This window comes from Sprattus sprattus (genome assembly GCF_963457725.1).
Source record: "Sprattus sprattus genome assembly, chromosome: 6".
In the NCBI taxonomy this organism is placed as follows: domain Eukaryota; kingdom Metazoa; phylum Chordata; class Actinopteri; order Clupeiformes; family Clupeidae; genus Sprattus; species Sprattus sprattus.
The window spans coordinates 14,670,866-14,686,353 of record NC_137925.1 but is presented as its reverse complement, the minus strand read 5'-3'; the positions used below and the strand labels follow the sequence as shown (position 1 = coordinate 14,686,353).

The following is a 15,488-nucleotide window of genomic DNA, read 5'->3' as shown; positions in this document are numbered from 1 at the left end:
GAGAATGAGTGTGTGTGTATATATGTGTGTTTGTCAATGCAAAAGAGTTACTGTGTATGTGTGTGTGTAGGTGTGCATGTGCGTGTGAGTCCGTGACGTGTGTGTGTGTGAGTGAGAGAAAGAGAGAGAGACTGTGAAAGTTAGAGAAAAGTGTTTGCTTGTGCGTGTGCGCGTGTATGTGTGTGTGTGTGTGTGTGTGTGTGTGTGTGTGGGTATATCATGGAGTGTATGTGTGTGCGGGGTTATATCTTGGAATGTACAGCCGCGGAAAAAATTAAGGGACCACTTCAAAATTATCAGTTTCTCTGGTTTTACTTTTTATTGGTATGTGTTAAAGTAAAATGTACATTTTTGTTTTATTCTATAACCTACTGGCAACATTCCTACCAAATTTCAAATAAAAATATTGTCATTTAGATCATTTATTTGCAGAAAAATTACAATTGGTCAAAATAGCAAAAAAGATGCAGTGTCTTCAGATATCGAATAATGCAAAGAAAACAAGCTCATATTCATTTTTAAACTACACAATACTAATGCTTTAACTTAGGAAGAGTTCAGAAATCAATATTTGGTGGAATAACCTTGATTTAAAATCACAACTTTCATGTGTCTTGGCATGCTCTCCACCAGTCTTTCACATTGCCGTTGGGTGACTTTATGCTACTCCTGGCGCAAGAATTCAAGCAGCTCGGCTTCTTTTCATGGCTTGTGACCATCCATCTTCCTCTTGATCACATTTCAGAGGTTTTTTTATGGGATTCAGGTCTCGAAATTGGGCTGGCCATGACAGGGTCCTGATCTGGTGGTACTCCATCCACACCTTTACTGGCCTGGCTGTGTGGCATGGAGCATTGCCCTGCTGGAAAAAACACTTCTCAGAGTTGGGGAACATTGTCAGCAAAAGGAAGCAAGTTTTTCTTCCGGGACAACGTTGTACTTTGCCTGGCTGAGGTTTGTAAAAGACCATAAGGATTGAACCAAAGCGGACTGGAGGGTCTCCTAGTTCGTCTTCTCTGATGAGTCCAATTTTCAACTTTGCCCAACACATGGTCATCTGATGGTTAGACGGAGACCTGGAGAGGCCTACAAGCCACAGAGTCTTGCACCTACTGTGAAATTGGACTCATCAGAGAAGACGAACTAGGAGACCCTCCAGTCCGCTTTGGTTCAATCCTTATGGTCTTTTACAAACCTCAGCCAGGCAAAGTACAACGTTGTCCCGGAAGAAAAACTTGCTTCCTTTTGCTCTGACAATGTTCCCCAACTCTGAGAAGTGTTTTTTCCAGCAGGGCAATGCTCCATGCCACACAGCCAGGCCAGTAAAGGTGTGGATGGAGTATCACCAGATCAGGACCCTGTCATGGCCAGCCCAATTTCGAGACCTGAATCCCATAAAAAAACCTCTGAAATGTGATCAAGAGGAAGATGGATGGTCACAAGCCATGAAAAGAAGCCGAGCTGCTTGAATTCTTGCGCCAGGAGTAGCATAAAGTCACCCAACGGCAATGTGAAAGACTGGTGGAGAGCATGCCAAGACACATGAAAGTTGTGATTTTAAATCAAGGTTATTCCACCAAATATTGATTTCTGAACTCTTCCTAAGTTAAAGCATTAGTATTGTGTAGTTTAAAAATGAATATGAGCTTGTTTTCTTTGCATTATTCCAGATCTGAAGACACTGCATCTTTTTTGCTATTTTGACCAATTGTCATTTTTCTGCAAATAAATGATCTAAATGACAATATTTTTATTTGAAATTTGGTAGGAATGTTGCCAGTAGGTTATAGAATAAAACAAAAATGTACATTTTACTTTAACACATACCAATAAATAGTAAAACCAGAGAAACTGATAATTTTGAAGTGGTCTCTTAATTTTTTCCGCGGCTGTATATGTGTTTGTGTGTGGGTATATCTTGGAGTGTATGCGTGTGTATATCTTAACGTGCATGTGTGTGCGTGAGGGTGTATCTTAAAGTGTATGTGTGTGCATAAGCGTATATCTTGAAGTGTATGTGCGTGTGTAAGGTGCTGTCCAGGCATCAAAGAGAGGACTTTAAAGCCCACATCATTGTCTATTCATGGTATTCATGTGTGAGCACTCACACACGCTGGGCGCAACCAGCAGAGAAGCTGTGCAGAAAATAAAGCTTTAACTCAGAGATAACACTGAGCCTGCACGGGCTTAACACTATCACACACATATCACCGCACATTAACCCTACAGCAAGACAGTAGCCACGCACACAAAACAACCACACACACATACACACACACACACCAACACAAAACCCATACATATCCACATTCACACACACAAAACACACACACACACACACACACACACACACACAGACACACACAAAACCCACACATATTCACACACACACACACAGATCGTCGCCCCTTTTTGCTCTCTGATCTTGACCAGCTTTGCAGAAGTTGGTCTCACAGACAAACACACACACACACACACACACACACACACACACACACACACACACACACACACACACACACACACACACACACACACACACACACACAACCACACACACACACACACACACACAAACACACACACACACACACACACACACACACACACACACACACATACAACCACACCAGTCTCATTCGTGACCCAACAAGGCATTATAGAGATGATCTCTCTGTCTCTCTCTCGCTCTCACACACACACACATGTCACACACACACACACACACACACACACACACACACACACACACACACACACACACACACACACACACACACACACACACACACACACACACACACACACACACACACACACACACACACACACATACACAAACACACCAGTCTCATTCCCTCACTTCACTACCTGATCGTGACCCGACAAGGCATTATAGAGATGATCTCTCTGTCTCTCTCTCGCTCACACACACACAGACACACACACACACAAACACACACATCCCCAGGCAGGTTGTTTTTAGAAACCTCAAAGGCAACATCTAATTACTGAGTGTGTCATTAAATCTCTGGAGGCTTGTTGCCACCCCCCACATTGTGGCAGATTATCAGAGTATTTTAGTACCTTTAAAAGGCTGTGCTTGGCATTCTTGCTGTTATACACACAGACACACACACACAAAAAATCACACACACACACAAAAGAACACAGGAAATCACACACAGACACACACAATCATACACATACACACACAAAATCACATACATATAAACAGCTTTGCTTAGCATTCCTGCCACCCTTAAGTCACCCGCCCCCATCCACACACACACACAATGATCTTAACTTGATGTTATTGTACATTTACATTTGTGAGGGTAGTGTTGTATGGGTACAGAAGATCTTTGAGGGATGCTTCAGTACACACAGACAGCCACACACACACACACACACACACACACACACACACACACACACACACACACACACACACACACACACACACACACACACACACACACACACACACACACACACGGCCTGGTTGGTGTTTGTTCTCAATTTCAATATTCTAATGTAGTGCCAAAATCAAGCCTGCCCCTGCGAGACGACCTTCCTGTGTGTGTGTGTGTGTGTGTGTGTGTGTGTGTGTGTGTGTCTGTGTGTGTGTTTGTGTGTGTGTGTGGCTGTCTGTGTGTACTGAAGCATCCCTCAAAGATCTTCTGTACCCATACAACACTACCCTCACACAAACACTCCCTCCTGAGAAAGAGACTGATGAGCAGCATCCCCAGGGGCAGCTGTCAACAGCAGTTGTGGAGGAGAAGATGTCGTGTGTTTCTTTAAATGGAGATAAGGCCACAACCTCCACCTCCCTTCACCCCACCCCCCCTGCCAGCAGCAGCTCTTATCACACAATCTTGCCTCCTGTGGATGATTAGCGTCAGAGGCTTTTCATTGATGCTATTAACCCTGAAGAGCAGGATGACTGGACTGGCTGGACCTCTGAGCTTCACATTTAAAGACTATCCAATGTGTGAGAGTGTGGGTGTGTGTGTGTGTGTGTGTGTGTGTGTGTGTGTGTGTGTGTGTGTGTGTGTGTGAGAGTGTGGGTGTGTGGGGGGGGGGGTGGGGGGGGGTGTGTGTGGGGTGTGTGTGTGTGTGTATGTGTGTGTGTGGTTGTGTGTGTTTGTGAACAAACCTTTATCTGTTGCACAAAAACTCAGTTGCCTGTCAATCAAAAACCTCTCTCTAACCTAACTGTAATCTTGATAAAGAGCAGATAACCACCACAAACGTCTTGTCAAGCTGGGCACGCATCACACGTTACACACAGCCAATCAGAGAGGGGTATCAGTGGTATCAGCCACATGCCAAAGCCCTGCTAAACAGCTGAGATGTTACTGCAGAGAATGGAATATGATGAGTCCCATCCACAGACACAGCCACACTGTCAGTAGAATGGCGGGAGATGACGCAGGCTAACAACTGATAACATTGCAGTCGGAGTATTTACACACCTTCGTAAAACAAAAAGTAAAATAGTAAACAGTGCTCACAGGATAAAGACGCTACACACAGTATCACAGATCCCATGTCTTTGCCCAGGTGACTACCACCTTACAGTCCACCTGTGCTGACCTGTGTGGAAAGGTAAACACTGACCTGTGCCCTGGTAATTCCCCCATAAAGACTCCCGTGTTTACCTGTGTCCTTTCCCAGGTGAGCTCCCAGCAGGCTCCACCCTGTGGGCAGGTGAAGGTGTCTCAGTGCGAGGGCCAGGCTGTGGTCCAGCTTCTCGCACTCCTGCAGCGGGATCTGGCACTCGTCCAGCATCAGCACCCCGTCCAGGCCGTCCGCCCGCCCCACCGTGCTCACCAGGAACTGGGCCATGTCGAACGCCAGGTCCTGCACAAACTGGAACTGCACCTGGCCCAGCTGCTCCACAGCGCCCCCTGCAGGTGCTGCCACGCACACGGTGACCAGCACCGACTCACAGCAGTCATGAGCTGGAGAGGAGACAGGAGGAGGAGGAGGAGGAGGAGGAGAGATGAAGATTTACATCTATTCATTAAGCAGACGCTTTCATCCACAGTGACTCACAGTAGAGCACTGGATGTATATTCCCTGAGCTTTGAATCAACGACCTTGACCTTGAGTGTGGTTAGCACCTTGCCATTATTTCTATTTTGTGTTATCTATATATTCAACACGGGGCTACTTGACAAGCCCGTTTGAGTTTATAGTCTCTCCTGTACTGCCCTTTGGATCACTTGTATTGTGTTTACCATGGTGCTGACAAATAAATAAGTAAAATAAAATAAATGTTCATGGGAATGCCAATGATAGATTAAACCTAAAGTGTCTTCTAGTTAATAGTTATGCAGACATAAAAAGCCTAATGTTACATACAAATCAATACTGTGTTAGGTCAGATGAAGAGGCCCTGGATTTTAGATAGTGAGATATCCTTACAATAAACTGCAGCCAAATTAAACAGTGAAAATGCAACTGATTCATGGTGCCAGTGTTTCTTCACTGATCTCCACCGAGACCGCCAGACCAATGCCACACCAGAGCCAGAACTGTCCCAGAGTCAGTACATCTCTCTCTCTAAGTTTCTCTGGGTCTGTTCATTATTTTAATCTGGCTCTTCAAAACTGGAGTGACGCTCTGTACTTCAAGAAAACAGAGCGTTCCATCTCTCTACAAATGAATGAACGGCTTTTTACAGATCACAATGGACACGACATGGTTTATGGTAAATTCAAGAGCTTGACAACAGTAAAATGAGGAACACACTGTAAATGACAAGTCCGTAGCGGTCGACCTATCCCAAAGCACCCTGCCATTTTTTCCAGTTAAACAGACGTCACACTCTGCCGCTCTGTCTCTACAGCTGCAGTGCCAGGAGTGCACTCTGAACACTCTGAGAGTGACACACACACACACACACACACACACACACACACACACACACCTCTGCCACTCAATCTCTTCAGCTGGATTGCCCAGAGTGGCCTCTGAACGCTCTGAGACTGTGACTCTCGTTAGAGCAAGAGTTCCAATGGCATTCCCAAATTATGAGCAGTTCCAAAGTGCCAGAGTTTGCTCGGAGCACTCTGAGTGGGACTTTACGAACGCACCCTCGCTCTCTCACATATATTCAAAGAGTATTTCAGAATCTCTATTTCACCCCCTCTCTCTTTCTCTTTCTTTCTAACTGAGAGATGTTTGGCATGTTCCTGAGTGACTGAAAGCAGTCATAGAGATAGGACTGTAAGTGGAGCGATTAATCTTTCTTCTAAAGCAAGGGCATCCAGAGCAGTCCTCTAATCCAGACTTCAGGCAGTCACAGCCATCCAGGCCTCAGCATAGAAATAACCACACAGCTCAACCCAGGGAAAGAAAACACACACACACACACACTGCCTGCAAGGCCATGAAGGATCCCCTTTCATAGCCCACGCACCAAAGGCACAAGTGATACACACACTCTCTAGGACAAACACACACACACACACACACACACACACACACACACACATTGAAGTCACACCGATCCACAAACCCACACACTAACAAAAGCACACACATACACACACACACACACACACACACAGGGACAGTGACGTGAATCTGATCTACAAATCCACACACATGCACACACACACACATACACACACACACTTCGCCCACACACCACAGACACTGATAATGTGGAAAAAGACGTCAGCTGAGGTTAGGGCGACTACTGCCTCACAGGAGTAATTTTCTGTGCTTAAGAATGTGTGTGTGTGTGTGTGTATGTGTATGTGTGCTTGTGTGTGTGAAGAGTTTGCACACTCACATCATGTAGATCAAATTCTACATGTCTGCATGTAAGTCGTGTGGCCATGTAAGTTGTGTGTGCATGTATTTATTTCTGAGCATCTGTGTGAATGTGTCAGTGAGTTCATTTTGGAAGTATGAAAATGTGTGCATTATGTGTGTGGATATTTGTTTCTATTCAAGTGTGTGTGTCTGAATGTTTGTGTTTGGGTGTGTGTGCTTTTGTATGTGTGTGTGTGTGTGTGTGCGTGTTTGTGTGAGTTTGGGTTTGGGTTTGTGCATCTGTGTGTGTGTGTGTGTGTGTGTGTGTGTGCATGTGTGCATGTATGTGTGTTTGGGTGTGTGTGCATCTGTGTGAGTGTGTGTGTGTTTGTGTGTGAATGCCCAGCTGCCTGTGTGTGATTGTGGGTGCGTTGTGGCGGTCCCGAGTGAGGTCCAGTCTGGCTGCCCTGTGGCCGAGGCCCAGACCTAGGCCCAGCCCACAGGAAACCTCATAGGCACACGTCCATATTTACAGCACATATGCAGCAGCACATACTCAACGTACAGCTGGGGTTTGGGAGCAACATGTGTGTGTGTCAGCATTTTTAGGTTTTAGTTACAGACCCTGTTGAAATCTGCTGAAGCGAAGAGAGTGTAGTTTCTTGGTGTGTGTTTGCGTGTGTGTGTGTGTGGTCGATTTGCGTGTGTTTCAAATCTGTGTGAGTGTGCATGTTAGTGAGTGTGTGTGTGTGTGTGTGTGTGTGTGTGTGTGTGTGTGTGTGTGTGTTTGTGTGTTCCATGGGTAGCACACCTGTGCGTATGTGTGCATGGGTCTTACGTTTGTGTACATGCGAACTCCAGTTTAAATGCGTGTGTGTTTTTATATTGGTGTGTGTGTGTGTCTGTGTCAATGTGTATGTCTCTCTCTCTCTCTCTGTGTGTGTGTGTGTGTGTGTGTGTGTGTGTGTGTGTGTGTGTGTGTGTGTGTGTGTGTGTGTGTGTCTGTCTGTCTGTGATTGACATTTTTTTGGAATGAGACGTACACATTTTCCAGCCTGCTGATTCTGTGGTCGCTGTGTGTTTCCAAGGAAAGCAGCTCTAGCTAAGGAGAATCACCTCTGCACTGTGTACTTGCTTCTGTGTGTGTGTTTGTGTGTGTGTGTGTGTGCTTGCGTGCGTGCGTGCGTGTGTGTGTGTGTAAAGCAGCTCTAGCTAAAGAGAATCACCTCTGCACTGTGTGCTTGCTTGTGTGTGTGTGTGTGTGTGTGTGTGTGTGTGTGTGTGTGTGTGTGTGTGTGTGTGTGTGTGTGCTTGCGTGCGTGCGTGTGTGAAGCAGCTCTAGCTAAGGAGAATCACCACTGCACTCTGTGCTTCTCTGGACGCATGGCACGAGTGATAATGGAAACCTGAGAAAGTTAAAAGCCAGTCCTAAAAGCACTGAGCCCCAGCACTGAGCAGCACAAACTGGGTCTGGGTCACAGCAGGGTGTCCTCTGTGATTTGGCAAACTCATGATGGCACAGAGTGAAGTGAAGTGGGACTTTTGAGACAGTGGTGTCACACTGTGGATGGTTCCTTCAAAAAAGAACCAGGTCAACTTAACTTGTGTGAAACATAATGAATATTTAAATATTGACTCAATGGATTTTTTGGTTTCATGACCATAGGTTATGTTTGCAAAAAATAATAGCCTGACGATGTCATACTCTCATAATTCTAGTCAGAATATGAGTCTGATCCTGACCCATTGGGCTGTGATTATGGGGCGTGTTTCAATGAACCAGGAAAGAAAATGCCTCTTCGCTGAATTGGATACCTAGAACCAATTAGAGCAATGTAGTATGACCATCTGATACATTAAACTTTAACCTGATCCCGTAGGATAGGAAGGACGGCAACAACATCTTTTCAATAGACAAATGTCTTAATCACGTTTCTCTGTTCCTCTTTCAAAATGAATGTGCCGTCAATATCTGTGAGATATGCTTGCTCCCGTTATACTTATTAGCAGTGAGGCTAGCTAGCTACTATGTGTTTCAATGGATTTTTGGTCTAAGCTTTAGCAAAAACCTTACAATAATGGTGTAGAGAGCTTTAGTTAAGACAAACAATACGCTGCAACATTCGTGTTGCACATACACAACTAACCGAGTCAATGTAGACATTAAAAAAGTCATGTAGATAGCTTAATTCACATAAAATATTTCCCACTAACAGGCCGAGACGCCGCCATCTTGGTATTATTTCAAATCTACCGGTTAATTCAACTAAAGCGTTGGTTGATCATCTGTCCATCATCGTATAAAGCCCGCTCTGACAATTTCATCGGTCAGATCGTTTTGCTGAAAACTGATTTTGTCTCCCCAATCGGTCAGCGCCAGACCAAACTTCCAAGAACAAAAATGTTGTGGGCGGGGTTTGGGCTGGTATCCAGGCTAAAAAAATAACCTTTATTGAATACTAAAAACACCTGAGAAAGTGCCAGAGACAGTGTTTTCATTTCATTTCTAGACTTTGAAATAACTGCCGGACATAACTCCAGCTCAAGGGGTAAAGAATACTGGAATACTGGATTGACTATGATGCTTATTTCCAATTGATGGTGATTAACAGGAACAGATGAGCAATGGAAGAATTTATTTCAATCAATTTGAAAATAATCTTCTTACTCAAAAGTCAGAAATACTGTCAGTATCACTTAGCCCAGCCACATTTCATTACCCGTCATGAACATGTATAGTCATGGACAAAAATTGGCACCCCTACACTTCTGTCAGATAATGCACCTCTTCTCCCAGGAAATTGATGCAATTACAAATGCTTTGGTATTCACATGCCAATATTTTTGTCCATGACTTTATCAAAGAACCGAAGAAAAAAAACCATGGACTATTCTTGGTCTTGGCCATCAATGAATGTCATTATTACCATACGGCTGCATTACCAAACAGATGGGCCTCAAAACAGACGGGCCTCACTGCTTGCCAATTACCCTTAAGGAACTACAGGAAGTGGGGAGGTGTGATCGAACATAGATATTACTACTACTCTCACGGTTTTAGTTGGTAGATTATGAGAGTGTGTGTGTGTTGTATGTGTATGAATGAGTCTATGCCTCTGGAACTGTCTGTCTGAATATGAGTATAAACCTGTGTGTGTGTGTGTGTGTGTGTGTGTGTGTGTGTGTGTGTGTGTGTGTGTGTGAAGGTGTACAGTATGTGTGAGTGTGTATTGTGTGTGTTTAATGTGTGTGTATGTGACTGTATGCCTGCCGGTGTGTTTGTGAGTGTGTCTGTGTCACGCTGACCAAACAGGCGGAAATTATTTGTCCCCAGGCAGAACCGGTGTCAGACGGCAGGTCGCTACGACAACCGCTCCAGGGCTGGCAGGCCGCCTGTCTGCTGCCAATCCACCTGAGCCCTTAACGAGATGACGCTGCTGACGGGGGTGCTGTTTGTTGGTGCGGGCAAATTCTGCAGCCTTTTTACCCCCTCCAAGGGGCAACACAGACGCAGCTTGGGGGATTAGCCCATCCTATGCTAACCTGAGCTGATGGGGGGGTTGTTTGTTGATGGGGACAAACAGCCTGGGGGGGGGGGGCATCTGGGCTTCCTATGTGATTTACATATACAACAACAAGCAGAGCTGCCCGACATCTTTTCCATCTCCTCCTCCCGTTGCCTGCAGCGCTCTGAACGCATCCTCACAGACCCTTCCCATCCTGCCCATCATCTGTTCCTGTTACTCACTCCCCCCCCCCTTCATCTCCCCCCGGCCCAGCCCGCCCCTCCCCCCATGGACTGCACTGATATTTGTTAATCTATTTATTAATTGTTATTTATTATTATTTAGCTGTGAAAGAAGTCTGTTGCTGCCCCTACTGTCTCGTTGTCTTTGTGGCAATGATAATAAAGTACTTTGAACTTGAACACAGATAAACAAACCTCTTGTTCCATGCCTCTCATCAGGGCTCTACACAGATGTGTTTCTGTGGCAGTCTATCTATTTAAACTGCATAATACTAATGCTGAGCATCAGCGGTATTGTAATTCACACATCTCTATAACCGTGTTAAATATGTGCATGCCCAGTGTCAAAATCCCATGCATATTTCAGATGGTACTATAATATTTAGCTTCTTTCTTCCATGCTCAGCTTGCTGGCTTATAAATGTATTTATGGTGTTGGTGTTGAGCTGAAGTGATTATTGTAGTGATGGTTAAATGTCGGCCTTACACCATAGTGCAGGGCATCTGTTGCTGTTGAGACTCACCTGGGCAGAGGGCCTGCAGGCTGCCATGCTCCTTGGTCAGGAGGGCGGAGCTCAGGTGTCTCTGTCTGCTGCCCGAGAAGAGCAGATAGAACTCCGCCCCCTCCACATCACCGGCCAGGGCCAGCTCCGCATCGCTCAACTGCACAGTCAGCACACATTTACCCTGGAGGAGAGGACAGGAGGAGAGACAGTGGGAGACAGAGGAGGGGAGGAGAAGAGAGGATAGGGGTGAGTAGAGAGAGAACATGAGAGGAGGAGGAGAGAAAAGAAAAGGAGGAGATGAGGGCAGATAAAGTAGAGGAGAGGAGGAGGGGAGCGGGAATGAGGGAAGAGAAGAGAAGAGGGAGAAAAGAAACAGAAGAGGAGCAGAGAGAAGAGAGAGAGTGAGGGGAGAGAAACAGAATGGAGGTTATTCTGAGGCCGCAGCAGATATTTCCTTTCTGGACCAGCAGAGAGATAGAGAGGCCTCTGTAAGGTCATCTGTGTGGATGTGTGTGAGTGTGTGTGTGTATGTGTGTGTGTGAGCAGCACAACTACAGCAGGGTGTGAAGGAATCACCAGGGTCAGATGTTGAGTTCCACAGAGTGTGAGGAAAATAGCACAGGAAATCTCACAAGACGACCTGAGCAAACTCGAGGCAGCAGTGGGTCAAAAGAGAGAGGCCGTACTCTCCACGATACAGAGAAAACTACGCACCTGACCATAATCATGTCAGAGACTTCCTCTGTAACCTAAGATTTCACAGGGCAAACTGCAGAGCATCTACATGCATGACCTCATCAAAGTGCCCACCAGACCACAGACCACACCTGCTATGATAGCCAAGGCTACAACAGCTGCAACACTTATGGTACTACAAAGTTAACTAAGCAACAGCTGACACAATAGCAAAGGTACATCGAGGGTACCTTGCACATATCTCACCAGCTAAACATACAGTAACTATGGCAATACACAGGTAAACATGCAACTGACACAAACCTTGTCTATTGATCATACACACACAGTAAACTACACACCTGACTACCTGGGAATAAACAAGACAATCTCCCAACAAATCTGACCAACAATATTGTAATACCAAAGAGTAAACTGTGCACCCCAACCAGTTGTAGATCTTTGAGATGGTAAAACCCACTCTTACAACGATGCACAAACCTTGACCAGCTTCCGCTACCAGCTGTAGATCTTTGAGATGGTAAAACCCACTCTCACAACGACCCACAAACCTTGACCAGCTTCCGCTACCAGCTGCAGAGCTTTGAGATGGTGAAACCCACTCATGGTCCACAAACCTTGCAATCGCTATAGTACCACTGAAACTTAATCTGAAAAAACAAACCTGTCCTTGGACAACAGCAAAGACACACTGCAGAAACTGCGTACCTGACACATGCTGGACCACGTAAACACCTACAGTATCTCTGCCACTGCACACACAGAACAAAGTATGCATCCGCCCAGCACCAAATACCAGCCAAGGTGTTCTGAGATTATGAAGCTTGCCCCGAGGAAGACCCTGGGATCTGTCATTCTCTGCGGAGCGTGGGCTACAAAAGCCCGTAGGAAGGAGGAGACAGAGCTGCTCTGTCTTCATTGGCATTTCTTCAGGAGCTGTCATCTCTGATTGTTTATAACTGTATCATGTTTGTTTGTTTGTTTGTTTGTCTGGCACAGCACGGCGCGGCGCGGCACTCAGACAGCCCCTCTGGGCTGAGCCGAGCTCGGCAGCAGAAACGCTGCCTGATGCAACTTCATCGCGCCGAGTCGAAATAAATAATCAACGCTGTGATTTAGTGGAAAGGTTTCTCTTGTAAACTTGGTACATCAAGTCTGCGACCTTCATAGAATATAATTCAATTTACACTGTCACCATTCCTACAGTGAAGACCCTAGCATTATCTTCACGCCGTTGCCAGTGAATAGCGATCATAAATATCTGCGATGAGAGGCACACTGCGTCGGTGCGCTGAATTTGATTTGTGCTGCGTTTGTTACTCAATCGGGGTGAGTGAGTGCAATAAACGTAGGAAGTGAAGGTTCAGACTCTCTCAGATTTATTTCACTTCAAACTGAAGCACACCCTCTCACACACACACACACCAGACACAGGCTCAGTTAGCATAACCCCAGGAGGCCAATGTTTCATCCACTTCCAAGAAAACTAAATCATATAACGGAGATGTCCCTCGACGAGGTGAGTGTATGTGAGTGTGTGTGTGTGAGAGAGAGAGAGAGAGAGAGAAAAGAGCACAGAGAACACAAGGAGAGAGGATGAGAGAGAAAGAGATGAAGGGAGAAAGTGTGTTTTTGTGTGTGTATATGAGTGTTTATGTCCGTGTGTGTGTGTGTGTGTGTGTGTGTGTGTGTGTGTTTGTTCTATGTGTGTGTGTGTGTAAGTTCTGTGTGTGTGTGTGTGTGCGTGTGTGTGTGTGCCAGAGATAAGAGCGAGAGAGAATGCTTCAGAGAGCCTCTAATGTATGTCCCAGAGGCTTGCAGGCGAGGGTGTTCACACAACCTGCACTGATTAGCACAGATCTGTGTTGCACAGAGCTCGGCGCTGCTCCGCTCTGCACTCTCACAGCTGAGAAGTTTCCACAGAAGGAGCTCCTCCACCCTTCAGTACAGGAAACCCACATCTAGGTTTAAGCCCAGAACATACACACACACACAGATATGAGCAAACACACACACATACACACACACACACCCACACACACACAGATATGAACACACACACACACACACAGATATGAGCGAACACACAAACACACACACAAAGATATGAGCAAACACATTCACACACACACACTCACACACAAGATATGCACATGCAGAAACACATACAGACATTTGAGTTGACACACACACACACACACACACACACACACACATATTCTTACATGCAAACATAGCATATTCTAAGTGAACTCTCTCTCTCCTTCCAGCTGTTGACAGTGTTGGGCTGTAGCAGAGGTAGCTTCAGTTCAGGGAAATCAGGGAAAAGCCTTGCAGGGCCCCCCCAAATCCCAACCCTCCCCTCCGAGGCCTCCCCCGCATGTACTGGAAACGCTCATCACTCACGGCCTGACACACACAGCTGTGCAGTACACATACTGTATGTCCAGGTTAGCACTGCATCGTACACACACACACACACACACACGCACACACACACACACACACAGCTCTCAGAAGCCACACAACACCAATTAGCTAAATGTGCCAGGGTAAGTGTTCTGAACGGGTAGTGCTTGTCATCAGGCCAAGCCTTTTCATCGACATCTGCTCCCCTGAGGTCTTAAAGTCCCCCTGGTGAGTTTCACAGAAGCCGTCACAGTCCCATAGACACGTGACACAAATGGAGAAGCACAGAACACTTTTATACTCATCACAGAGCTGTGGAGCACAGGTTAGCTTCTCATTTTTATAAGGAAGTGTGTTACCTGCCAATCACCAATGGTTTCTTTACACCTTGCTCACTGAACACTTTTGCTGGGCTGTTATACTATATAGGAAAGGTACATGAGTGGAGTAGTGTACTGAAGCAATGAATAGTGCAATTACTGTGGTATTAAGAAGTAGTATTACTAATACTACAACTACCAGTTATAGTATAGATGACACAAAAACCCAAGTGCAATCCTGAAGCTTACACATTATGTTTCACTTTGCATCATTTAATCATGAATTAAAATAAATACAGATAAATGTCATACTTACATATAATGGAGCTTGCTGTGGATTCACTTTCATGACACTGGACACTGAAAAAAACAAAAGATAATATTATCAATAACAAACAAACAAATATTACTATCACAGCTCCTCACACAAACATTGTATTCACTATATTTGAGTCCACATGTCCAACAAGTCAAGTTTCAAAAGTGAAAACCTTTACTGAATAGTCCAACATCTTTTCAGGCCCACCACCCTACGCTTATTCTCTCTCTCTCTCACTTCCTTTTTTCAGTCGAACATGTACACATACACACACACACACACACACACATACACAATGCACACACACACACAAACACACACACACACACACACACACACACACACACACACACACAAAATGCACTCACAAGCATACTTTCATTGTTAAGCTGGTAAAGTGTCAGTGTGTGTGGGTGTGTGTGTGTGTGTGTGTGGTTGTGTGTCTGTGTGTATTTATATGCAAGGCCCAAGGGAGATTACTGTGGTTGAATTAATACCCTGACTAAACACAGAAGGCTATCACAAATCTCAGGTCTGAGACCAAACATATTCCATTGTGGTTAGCCAATTAGAGGAGAGAGAATCAAGCTTTAGCGAACCAAACACTGCCTCACGGTGAGCCTATAACACTTCCTGTTTATGCACACCTATGGCCTCATGAGGTGGGAAGGGGGCGCGGTTGTCACACGGCCAAGGCTTTTATGATTAATTTACAC

At 45.4% G+C, this 15,488-nt stretch overlaps 1 protein-coding gene across 1 annotated transcript in view; it reads right to left on the bottom strand.

Moving 5' to 3' along the window:
• akap13 (A-kinase anchoring protein 13) overlaps positions 1–14,802 on the bottom strand; it is a gene marked incomplete at its 5' end in the record, with an annotated part of 87,269 nt that extends 72,467 nt beyond the window's left edge. Inside the window, 3 exons of the mRNA XM_080840184.1 lie at positions 4,668–4,970; positions 11,047–11,209; positions 14,770–14,802. Coding sequence (XP_080696310.1) covers positions 4,668–4,970; positions 11,047–11,209; positions 14,770–14,802 — 499 coding nt within the window. The remainder of the gene's footprint in view (positions 1–4,667; positions 4,971–11,046; positions 11,210–14,769) is intronic.
• Between the last annotated feature and the right edge of the window lie 686 nt (positions 14,803–15,488).